Below are 13,295 nucleotides of genomic sequence, written 5' to 3'. Positions count from 1 at the left end.
TTTTTCCACCAGGAACTCTCTCTCTCCATCCCACGCTTGATCCAGCGAGACACTTTTAGTCGTCGGTCGCTGCAACCCCAACCCCTCAACACAAACCCGTTTCCCCAGTCACCCCGCAAAACTCGAGTTTATGTCCGGCGAAACCGAGATCCAGAATCTCAAGAGCCGCGGTAAGTCGCCGCCTTGTCCCCCCCGTCCCGATGCGAGAAGATGCGGCACGTCGACAACGCCCTTTCATTGTCGTTTTGTTTGCGACAATGAGGGCGGCCATCCTGGGATGGAAGGACGGACGCGACGCGCCTGGCCTGGTGTTGCCTCCTTGCCGTCCCTTCAGCCCCACGTGACGCCATGCCTCTCTGGGATCACCTCCTCCAAGGCGATCAATCCATCGATCCGTCGCTAACTCGACGCGCTTTCCAGACCCCTTCGCCGAAGCCGACGAGGACTCGGGACAGACTACTCAAACCCAGGAGTACATCCATATCCGCATCCAACGTATGTCGCTCACCGCCCTTCCCGCGTCCCCTACCCCCCTACCCCCCCATGCAAAATGACCAAACAACTAACACCACGACAGAGCGCAATGGACGCAAGACCTTGACCACGGTGCAAGGCATCCCTGCGAAGTTTGACCACAAGAAGATCCTCAAGGTCATCAAGAAGGAGTTCGGTATGTCTTTTTTTTTTCTTGGTCATCCTTCCTATTCATCGGCCTAGGCTAATCAACTCGCCCTCCCCCCCTCTTCTAGCCTGCAATGGAACCATCATCAGCGACACCGAGTCCAAGGGTATGGGCGAGGTGATCCAGCTGCAGGGTGACCACCGCCTGAAGATCAAGGAGTTCCTCGTTGATGACGAGAACGGCCTTGGCCTCGACGAGAAGACCATCAAGATCCACGGCTTCTAAGCCGGGCGTGCATGTCGTGCCGCAGCTCAGCGGCCCGGGCTTGTTAGCAGAGCCCGGGGCCAAGTCCATTCCACCCCCGCGGTGCCTTGGATGGTCCCTGAGCGTTGAGGCGATGCTCGATGAGCATCGAGCGGCACATACAAGCGATAGCCCGCGGCCGCAGGACTTGGGTCCGCGGAAGAAGAGAGACAGAAGGTCGAGAGAACAGTCGGGTTGCATGGGAGCCAGATGCTGAACGTCGTTCCTTTCGGCTAGGAGTTGATAGGATCGGTCCACCCACCTGCATGTCGTCATTCCTTATGCCACTGCAGGGCTCGGTAGTAGTTTAGGCAAATGGAATTCTCTAGCATTGACAATGACGCAGCGTCACCTTGGCCGCACTGCGATTCGCTCGAGCTGAAGCAAGGTGTGTGATGGATGCTAGACACGCATGTTGTTGCTGCTGTGCGACTCCTCCCTGTGAAACTCCCACGCTCCTACACGCCGATTTTTTTAAAAGAAAAAAAGAAGAATCAATTTTTTAAACAACAAAAGGCCGTGCTCGAGTAATTTCCAACGAACAAGACAAGAGAGGGAGAGGTAGAGAGAGAGAGAAAGAGAGAGATAAAAAAAGAGACAAAACGCCCTGGAACTCCTTGCTACATCTTCACAAGTCCCTCGTGATATCTCCGTACTCCATGAGGCGAAGCGCCAGCCTCCCGGCCACGTGCGATACCCTCCGGACAAGGTGGACCAGCGGGATGTCGGGATAGTCGGAGCGGTTCGAGTGGAGCTGCGCCAGGAGGGCCACCATGCTGACGAAGCTGGCAATGGAAAACACGCTGATGGACATGGACGTCTCCTTGCGTATGTTGATTTTGCGCTGGGTGATGTGGTAGAGGACCGTCAAGGTCTTGAGGAGGGGGGGGGGGGGGAGGGGCGGAGGGGGAGGGCTGTGTCAGACATGCATGCTCCGCGGAAGGGGGGAAAACGTTTCGAGGCCATGCGTACCGTCGATATGAGGATCCACGCCGGCAGCACCAGCCGCGGGTCCTCGAAGCCGCCCATCAGGTGCAGCACCCACGACGTCAGGTAGCCGTTCATGGCGTCCACCGTCAGCAGCCGCACGATGGTGGCCTGCGGCGTGTAATGCAGCAGCCACCGCGACATGAGGCAGTCGGTGAAGAAGAAGGAGAGGTAGCCCGAGGCGCAGCACTGGAGGGAGGAAAAAAACGAGGGGGAGGGCGGGGAGGGCTTGTGTCAGCGAGCGACCTTCACAAATCACTCACGGAGCTAGCAGGTCGACCGAGGGTTGGGTCTCTCTGTTCGATGGGGGGAGGGGAAATGCATGGCGTGGATCGCCGGCGGCAAAGGAGCAAGGGAAAGGAAAGGAGAGCTTACCCAGATGGTCGCCAGCAACGCCTCGGTCAGCCTCAGCCGAGCCTCAAACGCCGCATCGTACCCCGATGAACCCAGCCCGCCGCCGCCCACCCCGACATCACCACCCTCTCCTACACCTACGCCCACGCCCACGCCCACGCCCATGCCCACGCCGAGATCTACACCCAGACCGGCGCCGCCGGCGGCCGCGCCCGCCGCCGCGGCTCCCGACCTCATGCTGGCGACCAGCCGCCGGTACAGCAGGCCGCCGCCGTCGCCCAGCACGCGGTCCAGGTACAGCAGGTGCAGCGTCGCGAGCAGCCGCAGCGCGCTGGGCAGGCCGAACAGGACCCCGGGGGCGATGGACACGAGCCGGCACAGGAACAGCGCCGGGTACCACTTTTTGGACACGCCCAGGGCGACGGCGACGCGGGGCTGGAGGAGGGTCGAGCGGACCGTCCCGCCTCCCGCCCTTGCTGCTCCGCCTCCTGCCCCTGCTGCTCCTGGAGGCGAGGGGCCTGTTGCCGGTGCTGCTGCTGCTGCTGCTGCTGCTGAGGGTGGTAGAGAGGTGGAATTGGGTGGTGCTATGGGTGCATGGTCGGAGAAATGCGGTGGTGGCGGTGGTGGTGGCGGCGGCGGCGGTGGTGGCTTTCGAGGAGGTCGGTGGTGCTGATGGTGGTTGCTATTGTTGCTGCTTCTCTCCGCGCGGAACAACGTCGGCGATGGGGGCGCGGCGATGGGCTTCGCGCGGGTCGACATCAAGATGCGAGCGGGCGGCAAGGCAGGCTTAGGTCAGGTAGGCGAGCCCATGAAGCATTGGACAGAGGGTACGAAGGGCTTCCCGAGAAGGGGGCGTGGACAGCGGTCGGTTGGTTGGTTGGCTGGCTGAGTCGTAGGTAGGTAGGTAGGTAGGTAGGTAAGTAGATAGGTAGGTAGGTGGTAGGTGGTAGGTAAGGTGGGTGGGTAGCCCAGGTCGGTCGGGGGATTGTTGGGAGAGAGAATGGTTGTTGGAAGAAGGGGCTCTCTTTTTTTTTTTTTTTTTTTCAAACAAAACAAAAAGCTGGCTACCGCCCAGGAGAGGGTATCAAGCAAGGTACGGTACGGTAGGTACCTTAGGAGGTCAGGTAGGTAGGTACCTTAGGCGGCACGCAGGAGGCAGGTTGAAGGTGGATGGCCAATGGCCAAGTTGCGCCCTCGCGGGCGGGCCGCTTTGGTTGGCGCTGCGCTGGCTGCTGTTGCTGTCGGGCGCCAGCTTTCCCTGCCGCCCACGGGCAGCCTTGGCGGGGCCGATTTCCCGGAGCCAAGGCTCGGCGAGGCGGGCCATGATTGGCCCGACGCATCGCGACGCCCCACTTTATTTCTTTGGATGTTGGTGGGATTTTTTGAGGTTCGCACCGTGACATCAACGCTTTCAAGATCCGGCACCCCGGGAACACAGACATATATACATCCTCGACGGGCGAGCTCTCGTGCGGCCACGACAAGCCACCACCCGACGACCGCAAACTCGACGGGTCCAACAACACCAACCGCTACCACCGAGAACCGAGGGAGCGGCCGAAACCCCGGGGACCGAAAGGGGGAGGGGGAAAAGAAAACCGAGCGGGGCATCGCAGAGAGAGCGAGAGAGCGAGCGAGAGAGAGAAAGACAAGAAATCAGGATAGCGACGGCAGCCATGGCGTTGGCGCCGGCGGCGAGAATGGGCCTTGCGGCCAGGGGACGGATCGTTTCGGGGCCGACGCTTCTCCGCGCTGCGGCCGGCGTGCGCAGCTGGCAGCCGCCATGTCCTCGGGCCGTTGCTGGGGCCCGCATGGCCTCGGGATCCATGAGGGTCTCGCGGGTCGCCTCCAAAGGCTCCGGCGCCGCCCCGAGCCTCGAGGCCAAGAAGAAGATGGCCGGGCAGAGCGTCACGTCGCTCGCCCCGCAAGCGCTTGGAATGATCGTGCCAGGTGTGTTGCGTACCAACCTCCCTCGGGCTGCCTGTCCTCCGCAGCAGCCCCCGCCGACAAGAGCGAGCGAGCGCTGATGACCCGGCCCCGGCTGGCGCCGACCCGACAGGCACCTTCATCCTGCCCCAGCTCGCCGGCTTCCCGAAGCCGCTGGGCGACAAGCTCCGGTTCCTGGGCCAGTGGATCCTGGTCAAGTTCCAGGAGGTGGTGTCCAACTCGTCCATCAAGTGGTCGTCCAAGCCCACCTTCTTCACGCGGGCGCAGCTCAAGGCCCGGCGCTCGACCCTCATCCCCACGGCCAAGGCCCTCCACCGCTCCATGGCCGAGGCCCTCGCGGCCGGCGACAAGGCCGCCATCAACCGCATCTGCTCGCAGAACCTGGCCATCTCGCTGTGCGCGAGCATCGACAGCCGCCCCGCCGGCCGCCGCTACGGCTGGGAGCTGGTCAGCTACACCCGCCGCCTCTTCTACCCGTCCATCCGCTCGCACCGCATGTCCCCGCTCGGCATGGAGAAGACGGCCCCGATCGTGCGCCAGGTCGTCGTGGCCATCTCGAGCCGGCAGCGCCGCGTCGTCTACGACAAGGACGGGAACGTGGTGCCGGGGAGCGAGAAGGAGATGGAGGTGGTGGAGAACGTGGCCATGGGCTGCATCATCGACCCCAGGACCTGGCAGCAGTCCGAGTGGCGTCTCATCGGCACCGTCAAGCCCACCACGTACGACGGGTGGGCCCAAGAGAAGAAGGCGCTGGCGGAGCTGCTCAAGAGCCGGTGAAGGCGCGGCGAGGAGCTCGGGGAGCCGAGGTTGAGGGCGGCCATGGCGGAGGACAAGGGGCCGGCACGCCATGCGCGGGGCCCCCCCCAACGGACGGGCCTTGGGCGACCGGACGGGGGCAGGCTTGTACACATGTACGATGATGACTTGAACGGCGGATTGTACAAAGATCAAAAGAAGAAAGCGCACCGCGATAGAGCAGGCGGCATCCGTGTAAACTACCTACCTTAGATACCACTCTTGCGTATCAAGTCCAAGACTTTTTTCTTACCTACCCATGTTCAGCGGGGAAGGGGGTCCGGCAAGAAATTGTATCGAGGGATATTTCCGACCTGGCTTCCTGACTTGGAACAACAAAAAAAAGATCCGAGAAATGAATAGTAACGAATATGCCCTTGCTAAGAGGAAACGACCCCCTTCTTACCGCTGACCTAGGCGTGTCTGAAAGGTGGGTGGAGCGGCTTTGCTGTGAAGAGGCAGCTCCGAAGTACGACTTGAAGGTGCAAGTCTACAACACATCCTCACGCACGGATTCTCTGCTTCAGAGGGCCGGACAAGGGAGGGGGGGATGGCAGTAGTACGTTGCAGTTGTAGCCACACAGGTTGCTTCTTATGCCCTTTCAGGGGTTGGTGTCCCTCATGGATGGTCACATGAAAACGCAAGTCAGGTCAGGCACTTGTTGAGCCCCCAACATCTCATTCCATTCCAACATTTCCCTCCATCTACCTCTCCTCCCCCTTCCAACTACTTTTGTGTTTCAAGGTAGCACCAGCATAGTCAGGTAGTCTCGTCCCCAACGATCACCAACACCGCACCCCCCTTGAGCAGCCCAACCCACCCCTCTTCCCTCACGACGCTCCCTTCTTCTTCTCCAGGGTCCCCCCCCCCCCCACCAGCTCTTCCCGGACGGGATTCCTTGCTCAGAAAAACTTGCCCGTGATCTTGGAAATGCCCGGCGTATCGGATCCGCTCTCGGCATCCTCGCCGGCCGCCTCGGCATCGGCGTGGCGGCGGGGCCCGAGGGGCTGCTCGACGTGGTGCGCCTCGGGGCGGTCGAGCGCGTCGAACCTCTCTCCGCGGCGCCTGGCCTGCACGTACCGGATGCCCAGGCGCAGGCCGAGCGCGGCGAAGCCCCACAGGAGGCCGCCGACGGGGGCGGCGACGAAGGCGCCGAAGCAGCCCCAGTCGCCCGTGAAGAGGCCCTGCTGCAGCAGCAGCAGCTCGGCGCCGAGGCGGGCGTCGCCGTAGTAGGCGGTGCCGAAGAGGAAGACGGTAAAGAGGCCGCCGAGGCCGCCGACGACGACCTCGAAGCCGCGCCAAAAGTAAAAGACGTCGGACAGGCCGAGGACGAGGACGGGGATGGTGGCGGCCGAGATGAGGTCCGAGATGAGGTAGATCTGCAGGATGGAGGGCGCGCGGATGGCGAGCACGACGACGGGGACCATGAGGAGCACGACGCCGGCGCGGATGAACCAGATGTTGAGGCGGTTGCGGAACAGGTCGTTGGACGCCGACGTCACCATGGCCGTCTGGATCGAGTCGAAGGCGGCCGTGCTCAGCGTGACCGACAGGACCACCACGATGCCGACGACCCAGCTGGGGAGCTGCTGGAGCAGCGCGAAGAAGGCGACGGACCCGTCGACGGGCTCCTCGGGCGGGCCGGGGTAGATGCCCGCCCAGGTGGCCACCAGGCCCGTCGAGCCCACGAGCGTCACGATGACGAGGATGCCCACCATGGCGCCCGTGATGCCGCGCCACAGGTCCTTGTCGCTGCGCGCCGAAAAGGTGCGGATCCAAAAGTGGGACTGGACGGCGTCTTTTGCGTTAGCACGTACGGCGGCGGTCATGATGATGAAAGAAAAGGCAAGGCAGGTTTACCAAGAAGAAGTCGTTGGTCAGGATGGCGATCGGCAGGATGTACAGCAGCTGCCATCCCAGGAGGTTCGGCTTGGTGAGGCCCGACGACTCGATCAGGCTGGTGTCGATCTTGGTCTCGACGCCGATGGTGATGGCGGCGACGACGATGAGGCACGCGACCATGGCGCCCTGGATGTTGTCCGTGAAGAAGGAGACCTTGAACCCGCCCATGGCTGTGCCCGGGATGTATGTCGTCAGCTCAAGCCTTGCCGCGTGCTACTCCCCTCTGTCCCCACCCCACAAAGCCGACCGGGGGTCATCGTACATGTGTAAATGGTGGTGATGATGCACTCGACGATGAGCACGGGCAGGCCGTCGATGCCCGTCAGCAGCGTGACGACCTGGCCGATGGCGGACAGCTCAGAGACCATGTACAGGAACAGGGTAAACAGGGTCATGGCGCTGAGGTACAGCGCCGCGGCGGTGCCGTAGCGCTGGCGCGTCCACTCGGTGAGGACGAAGCCCTCGGGACACTTGCGGCGGATGATGGGACCCAGGGCGGCGAACGCCAGCAGGGGCAAGGCCGAGGACAGCGCATAGATGACGACGCCCTGCACGCCGGCGATGGTGGCCAGCTGCGGGTAGGCGAAGAGGATGGCGGATCCCAGGGCTGTGCGGATTAGCATCTCAAGCTCGCGGGTTTGCAACGGAGCGGAGGAGGGGAATGGCATCAGGAAAGGGGGCAGAGGGGGGGAGAGGGGAATGGGGGATGAGGTAGAAGGGGGAAGGGGGGAGGGTTATCGGAGCGGCAGCACGTTTCCCACGCAAGCATTAACTTGATCGAGTATCACGGTACAATCTCAGCTTCGTTTCAAGGCGGGAGGGCTGGCTCTCCCCCGGCTCAGCCGTCCTGGGCCGGCATCTCCCATGCCCAAGAGGAACACGAGGAGATGACAGACCAGAACGAGGGAGGTTGGAGCCAGCAAACCCGCCTCAAACTCGGCGCCCGTAGTGAGCCGCAATCCCTTCCCCGGTCCGCACCCGAGCGGCTCGCTCCCAACGTGCTCCCGCGCGAACCATCGACGATGGCACGCCGAGAACCGTCAAACAAGAGAGAGAGAAGCGCAAGCGAGACCGGGGAAGGGTCTTGGTGAGGTGTGGGTTACGAACCTGTGGCCAGCCGCGCCGGTGCCGGCTTTCCTGTCGTTTCTGCCAGGTCGCCGTCGCCATCGACGGTCGTCCTGCGTTGCGTATTTTTTTTTTTTCCCAAGGGCGCTCCGACGGAGCAGATGATGCCGTCTCCGCTCTCGATCAAGCTTTTCCTCTCGCAGCCGTGCTGCCGCCTCTCTTGCTTTTGGAGCGGCTCAAGCACACGGGGCTTGTTTTTGGTTTGTTTCCTCTCGGCCGCATGGCTGCGAACTTCACTCACCGGACGCGATGAAGTTCAGGGCCAGCGGCAGGGCTGCGAGAACGCACGTGTGGTTAGCATTTCCTCGATCATGACCAGACCAGGCTCGGCGGGAAGAGTGAAAATGTGCCAGGCCCCCCCCCCCCCCCCCCAAAAAAAAAAAAAAAAGGGGGAAAAAAAGGTCTGCGGCTGCTTGGCTCGGCTCGGCTCTTCCCCCATCATTCAAGAGGAGGAAGGGGGGAGGGAGAGAGAGAGAGAGAGAGAGAGAGAGAAGAAGAAGCAGAAGAAGAAGAAAAAAAGAAGAGTTCCTAACCGGTCTGCGTCCGCGTGCCAGCCAGGAACTCGCCCTTGCTCTGGTTCCTGAACTTCCATGCAACTCCTGTTCCGACCAACCTGCGCCCAGTGTCAACATGCCGTGGGTGTCGGACACGCTCGAGAGAGATGGGAGACGCAAAGCGGCGTGGAAAGCTCTTGCGGTCTTGTGTCTCACAGGAAAACTCCGTAGGTCACGTAGACGAGGGCGTGGGACGCCTCCCAAGACGGCTGTCCCATGTTGGGCGGATCGAGTAAGGGAGGTAGAGAGACGGGCTGGTTGGTGAGCGTAACAAAGCTGAGTTGAGTTGAGCCGAGGTGTTGGAAGAAACAAGACGAACGCTTCAAGATTCGGCTGTCCTTGTAAGAGGTGTGAGAAAGTCTTTACACAGCTTTTTGTTTTTTTCCCCTCAAGACCCGAGGCCGCTGATGCTGGGAGCTGGGCGTCTTATACTTGGCGGTTGGCAAGGCTCGATGACAGATTCAATAAGTCCCGTTTCTCTTGTCCCTCATCCCGCCCACCGGGTTTGGTTTTCTATGACCTCTCAGCGACCCCAAACGGCCCCAAACGACCCCAAAATCGATGTTTTTTCACCAGGTGTGACCAATCGGCTCATTGCCAAGACGCCGCTGTCGCGCTGCTAGACCGGGGTCGGCAGCGCTCCCCGTTCAGCGCCGCGTGGGGGGCACACGGGTAGCCGCGGTCCCAGAGCTACAATACCATTGCATTGCGGCGCTTCCCGCCGGCCGAGAAGCCCGGTCCGGTTCCAGGATGCTGATGCTGTCACACTATGATGCTTTGCTTGGTGTGGGTGGGGTGGGTCCGGCATTTACTAGTCCACAAACGTCAGTTATTAGTTATTCCCGTCCCCCGACCTTCGGACAGAAAGTCTGGGTGATTCATTCATTGTTGTCTTGTTGGGATGGAACAAGAGAAGCAAGGAGCAAAAATCCCATTCCATCCATCTCCACCTTTGACGGCGTAGTAACGATATTCGTCTCGTCACAAACATCACGTGTTTCTCTCTCTCTCTCTCTCTCTCTCTCCCACCTACTCACTCATTCATGCACTCGCTCCGTCGGCCAGCCGGCCCAGCGTGGTGGTCTCATGCCTCTCGATTGTGGAATGCTCTTGAATGTACATACATGGTATCAACCCATTAACGTGCGGGAAATCCATGTCGAGCCCTCCCTCTCAACTCTCCTGCTCCTCTTCCTCCTCCTCCTCCTCCCTCTACCAGGCTCAATCCTCCACCCGTCATAAGCATTCCCATAGGATGTGAGACCTTTCTGAAATGAAATCTAAAGAAAAAAAAATACAGAACTATACCACTCGTTGCCTCCCGTTCCAGACCTGCCACCTGCCCATCCATAACCCATGAAGACTAAGGAAAAAAAAAGACTCCTCGATCGCTGATTCGAAGCGATGCTCGAACCGATGCTGGGGGAATGGAGTATCACTGGATCGTAATACATAAACGGTGGCGACAGAGCGACCCCGAGAGCAAGCTGGGCTGCAGCGAGCGAAAAGCTCCCGGTGTCGCCCTTAATCGCGGCCGCGAGGGCGAGTGGGAGTCGGAGCGGGAGCCGCTCCACGGCCGCCGTTGAGGTGGCCGTTGCCGTTGCCGTTGCCGTTGCCGTTGCCGTTGCCGTTACCAGCCGCGGGCGGGGTAAAGGTCCAAAAGGCGTGGCCGGTCGCCGGGTCCTGAGAGATGGTCCAGCCGGGCCAGTACCCGCCGGCCCAGGCGAAGGGAGAAGGGCCGAACGACGGAGCCGGGCCCGGGGTGACGGGCAGGCCGCTGGCGCCGATCAGAGGGCCCTGCGGGGTGCCGGGGGCCTGCGGGGTGCCGTGCAGGTGGGGGGGGCCAGGGCGCAGAGGGCTCGGGCCGGGGCCGAGGGGGCTCGGCAGGGGACCGGGACCGCCGGGAGTGCCGTGGAAGCCGAGAGCCGCATGGCCGCGCCGAGCGCGGTCCGCCGAAGCGGGGCCGCGGTGGCCGGCGGGCGTGCCGAAGCCGCCGCCGAAGCCGCCGCCGAAGCGAGCGCCGGCCGAGCCGGGAGCGACGGGCGCGGCGTCCTGGAAGAAGCCCATGCGGACCGGGGTGCGCGGGGCCGGGCCGTTGAGGAAGGCCTGAGAGCGGACGCGGCGCGGGGTGCTCACGTTGCGCACCGACTTGCGCTCGACGTTCAGGACCGTGCCGTCGCGGAAGTCGGTGTTGTGCTGCCGGACCGGTGCGTTAGCGAAAGAAAAGCAAATTTGGGTATCGTGAGAAGAGATGAGATGGAACAGAAACAAAAAAAAAACTTACGAGGCGCTGAATGGCGATGCTGGGAGTGGTGGCACGCGCAAACTCCACAAAGCCAAAGGCGCGCATGCGGTTGTCTGGGAAGTCGTGCGTCAGCGCTGAGCAGCCAAGGGTTGCGGCCAAGGGTTGCGGCCGAGGGCTGCGGCCGAGAGGTGTGCGACTTACTGGTGCAGTTCTCGCGGGAGATGACGTTGGCATCGACCACCTCGCCGACCTGAGAAAAGTGGTCGATGAGCTCCTCGCGGGTGGTGTTGAGAGGCAGGCCGCCGACGAAAACCGAACGGCGATCCACATCGTAACGCTGGAGGAACACCTCGTCCGGGTCCGGGCGGGCGATGACGGTGTGGGTGTGAACGTCAAACGCATCGATCCGGAAGCGGTCGTTGCGGCGGACGGCCTGGGGCGGCGGGTCAGCACATGCGGGTTTCTGCCTCGCGTTCCGATCGGCGGGGAGGGAGCGGAGAGGGACTTACGGCGTTGAGATCGCGGCGCGCATCCAAGGTCTGGAACTCGGCCAGCACCGTAAAAGGAAGGCCCATGGCCTCGCACAGCTGCGCCGGCAGCGGCTCGCAGCGAGACAGAGAGCCGTAGCCCTCAAAGATGCGGCGGGCCTCCTCGAGGGTGATGTCCTCGTCGCCGCGGCCGTAGATGATGTAGGTCCGGTTGCCGCGGACCATCTCGGTCCGGCAGGGACGGCCGAGGATCATGATGCCACGGCCCTGCTCCATGGCGGTGCGCGCGTCCTCGTTGTTCTGCATTCGCCACGGAGGCCCATGGTTAGCAGCAGGTTGGGATGGAAAGGGAAAAGCCTCAGATCCGAGGGGGGGAGCGGGGATCAAAGACAGCAGAGCGGAGGGGAAAAAAAGAAAAACCCACCGTGAACTGCGCAAAGGCATAAGGCATGCCGATGTGGTGGCCGCGGCCCTCGCGGCGAATCTTGACGAACACGGTGCCGAAGCGGCTGAACTCGCGGGTGACAGCAGCCTCGAGGGCGCGGTCTTCGGCGGCCTCAGGAAGGCTTGGAAATTCATGGTCAGCGGGGTCTTTGGAAGAAAGAAATCGCCATGGGGTGAAAGACCGCCATGGGGGCCGCCACGGGGGACCGCCGCGGGGACCGCCAAGGGGATGGCCAAGGGGTGCGTGCACCGCCAAGGCATAGAGGCATTCACCCCGTTGTGCCAAAGGGCTGAGTGAGGGCTGAGGGCCAAAGGGTCAAGAGCGAATGCACTTACTTGGCAACAAAGACGCAGGCCGTCGGAGGGTAAAAGCTCTGAGCGTCCAGGCCGTGGATGTCGGCGCGGGCCGCGACGTCGACCCGGCGGACGGCCGACGGCGTGGGAGCGCGGCGCTGAAGGGCCATGCCGCCGTAGGGGACGCGAGCGTCGCCCGCCGCCATGCGGATGTCGTCATGGCGGGGCTGTCCGGCGACGACGAGCCCGAGGCTCCGGGGGTGGGCCTCGGCGCCGGGGCCGTCCTCATCGGAGCCCGAGTTGTCGGACCCGGCGCGGGCCGAAGTGGAGCTGGTCGAGCGGGTCGAAGCGGAGCCCTCCGACGTGACAAAGACGTCGTCAGGGGCAGCGCCGAGCTGGAACGGGACGGTGCTGAGCCAGACAAACAACAGGTGTTAGCCAACGCGGATTCGGAACTTGATGGAGCCGGCAAGGAGCGAGCTCCAATGGGACACTTACCGGCCCGAGTCGGTCGAGTCGCTCAGGACCATGTTTTCCAGCTGGTCGGTGAGGTTGCCGAAACTAGGCCGTTCCAGTTAGCCAGGCCGATCGGCCGCGACATAGAAAGTCCCAGCCAGCGTCTGCATGAACTTACCGAGTCCGAGGCGAGGTAGCGGCCGACAGGCGGGCACCAGCTGCGGCGCGTTAGCTTGGCTTTGCTGTCCGCCCGAGAAGGGCAGGCCACATCGAGCTGGCGACGAGGCTCGGGCCAGCGATCAAGAAGATCCCGGAAGGAAGATGGAAAAGGCAGAAAGAGGGAAAGGAGAGAGGCGGGAGGAGCGAAACCAAAAGGGAATCAGGCATCAAGACGCAAAGCGGCCGCCCACCGCGTGGCCCTCGAACCGAGCCGGTTTGGACGAGCCACGAGAACATCCACCCGAAGAGGCAGAAGGGCAGCAGGAAAAGGGAGCTCGGCTACTTACTGGTCTCGGAGTCGGAGCCAAAACGGCTCGACTCGCTGCTGAGGCTGACGGAGCGCGCGTGGCGGGAGAGTCTACCACGGCCGCCAGCCGACTGGTTGGCGCGAAGCATGGCAGACATGGTGGTCGTCGATGCTGTTGTAGATGACTTGCTTTCCTGGGGTCGGTCGAGTCAGCCGAGTCCCGGTGCCTCGAGAAGCAGAGAGGCCCAGGTGAAGGAATGTTTGGGTGGTAAGAGAGAAAAAAGGCCGTAAGGCAGGCCGGCGAGGGGGAGA

At 62.5% G+C, this 13,295-nt stretch overlaps 5 protein-coding genes across 5 annotated transcripts; 2 read left to right on the top strand and 3 right to left on the bottom strand.

Annotated features, from left to right (window-relative positions):
• Positions 1 to 130: 130 nt before the first annotated feature.
• Positions 131 to 907, top strand: VTJ83DRAFT_1618 (uncharacterized protein; the record flags this gene model as incomplete). The annotated part of the gene is made up of 4 exons (XM_071007797.1): positions 131 to 170; positions 421 to 495; positions 578 to 670; positions 750 to 907. The coding sequence occupies 4 exons, from the start codon at positions 131 to 133 to the stop codon at positions 905 to 907; spliced, it is 366 nt and encodes a 121-aa protein (XP_070868158.1).
• Positions 908 to 1,553: 646 nt separating this feature from the next.
• Positions 1,554 to 3,025, bottom strand: VTJ83DRAFT_1617 (uncharacterized protein; the record flags this gene model as incomplete). Its single annotated transcript, XM_071007796.1, has 3 exons — positions 1,554 to 1,799; positions 1,898 to 2,101; positions 2,288 to 3,025. 3 exons carry the CDS (start codon positions 3,023 to 3,025, stop codon positions 1,554 to 1,556), a joined length of 1,188 nt encoding a protein of 395 aa, XP_070868157.1.
• Positions 3,026 to 3,942: 917 nt separating this feature from the next.
• Positions 3,943 to 4,990, top strand: VTJ83DRAFT_1616 (uncharacterized protein; the record flags this gene model as incomplete). The annotated part of the gene is made up of 2 exons (XM_071007795.1): positions 3,943 to 4,216; positions 4,326 to 4,990. 2 exons carry the CDS (start codon positions 3,943 to 3,945, stop codon positions 4,988 to 4,990), a joined length of 939 nt encoding a protein of 312 aa, XP_070868156.1.
• Positions 4,991 to 5,911: 921 nt separating this feature from the next.
• Positions 5,912 to 8,808, bottom strand: VTJ83DRAFT_1615 (uncharacterized protein; the record flags this gene model as incomplete). Its single annotated transcript, XM_071007794.1, has 7 exons — positions 5,912 to 6,796; positions 6,870 to 7,081; positions 7,174 to 7,518; positions 8,019 to 8,195; positions 8,278 to 8,310; positions 8,570 to 8,649; positions 8,747 to 8,808. The coding sequence occupies 7 exons, from the start codon at positions 8,806 to 8,808 to the stop codon at positions 5,912 to 5,914; spliced, it is 1,794 nt and encodes a 597-aa protein (XP_070868155.1).
• Positions 8,809 to 10,114: 1,306 nt separating this feature from the next.
• VTJ83DRAFT_1614 (uncharacterized protein) lies at positions 10,115 to 13,141 on the bottom strand (the record flags this gene model as incomplete). Its single annotated transcript, XM_071007793.1, has 9 exons — positions 10,115 to 10,786; positions 10,875 to 10,948; positions 11,037 to 11,268; positions 11,345 to 11,623; positions 11,748 to 11,889; positions 12,104 to 12,472; positions 12,560 to 12,622; positions 12,696 to 12,735; positions 13,024 to 13,141. The coding sequence occupies 9 exons, from the start codon at positions 13,139 to 13,141 to the stop codon at positions 10,115 to 10,117; spliced, it is 1,989 nt and encodes a 662-aa protein (XP_070868154.1).
• Between the last annotated feature and the right edge of the window lie 154 nt (positions 13,142 to 13,295).

This window comes from Remersonia thermophila, chromosome 2 (genome assembly GCF_042764415.1).
Source record: "Remersonia thermophila strain ATCC 22073 chromosome 2, whole genome shotgun sequence".
NCBI lineage: Eukaryota > Fungi > Ascomycota > Sordariomycetes > Sordariales > Chaetomiaceae > Remersonia > Remersonia thermophila.
Note: the sequence above shows the minus strand (reverse complement) of the source record. Positions and strands in the feature narration are given on the sequence as shown.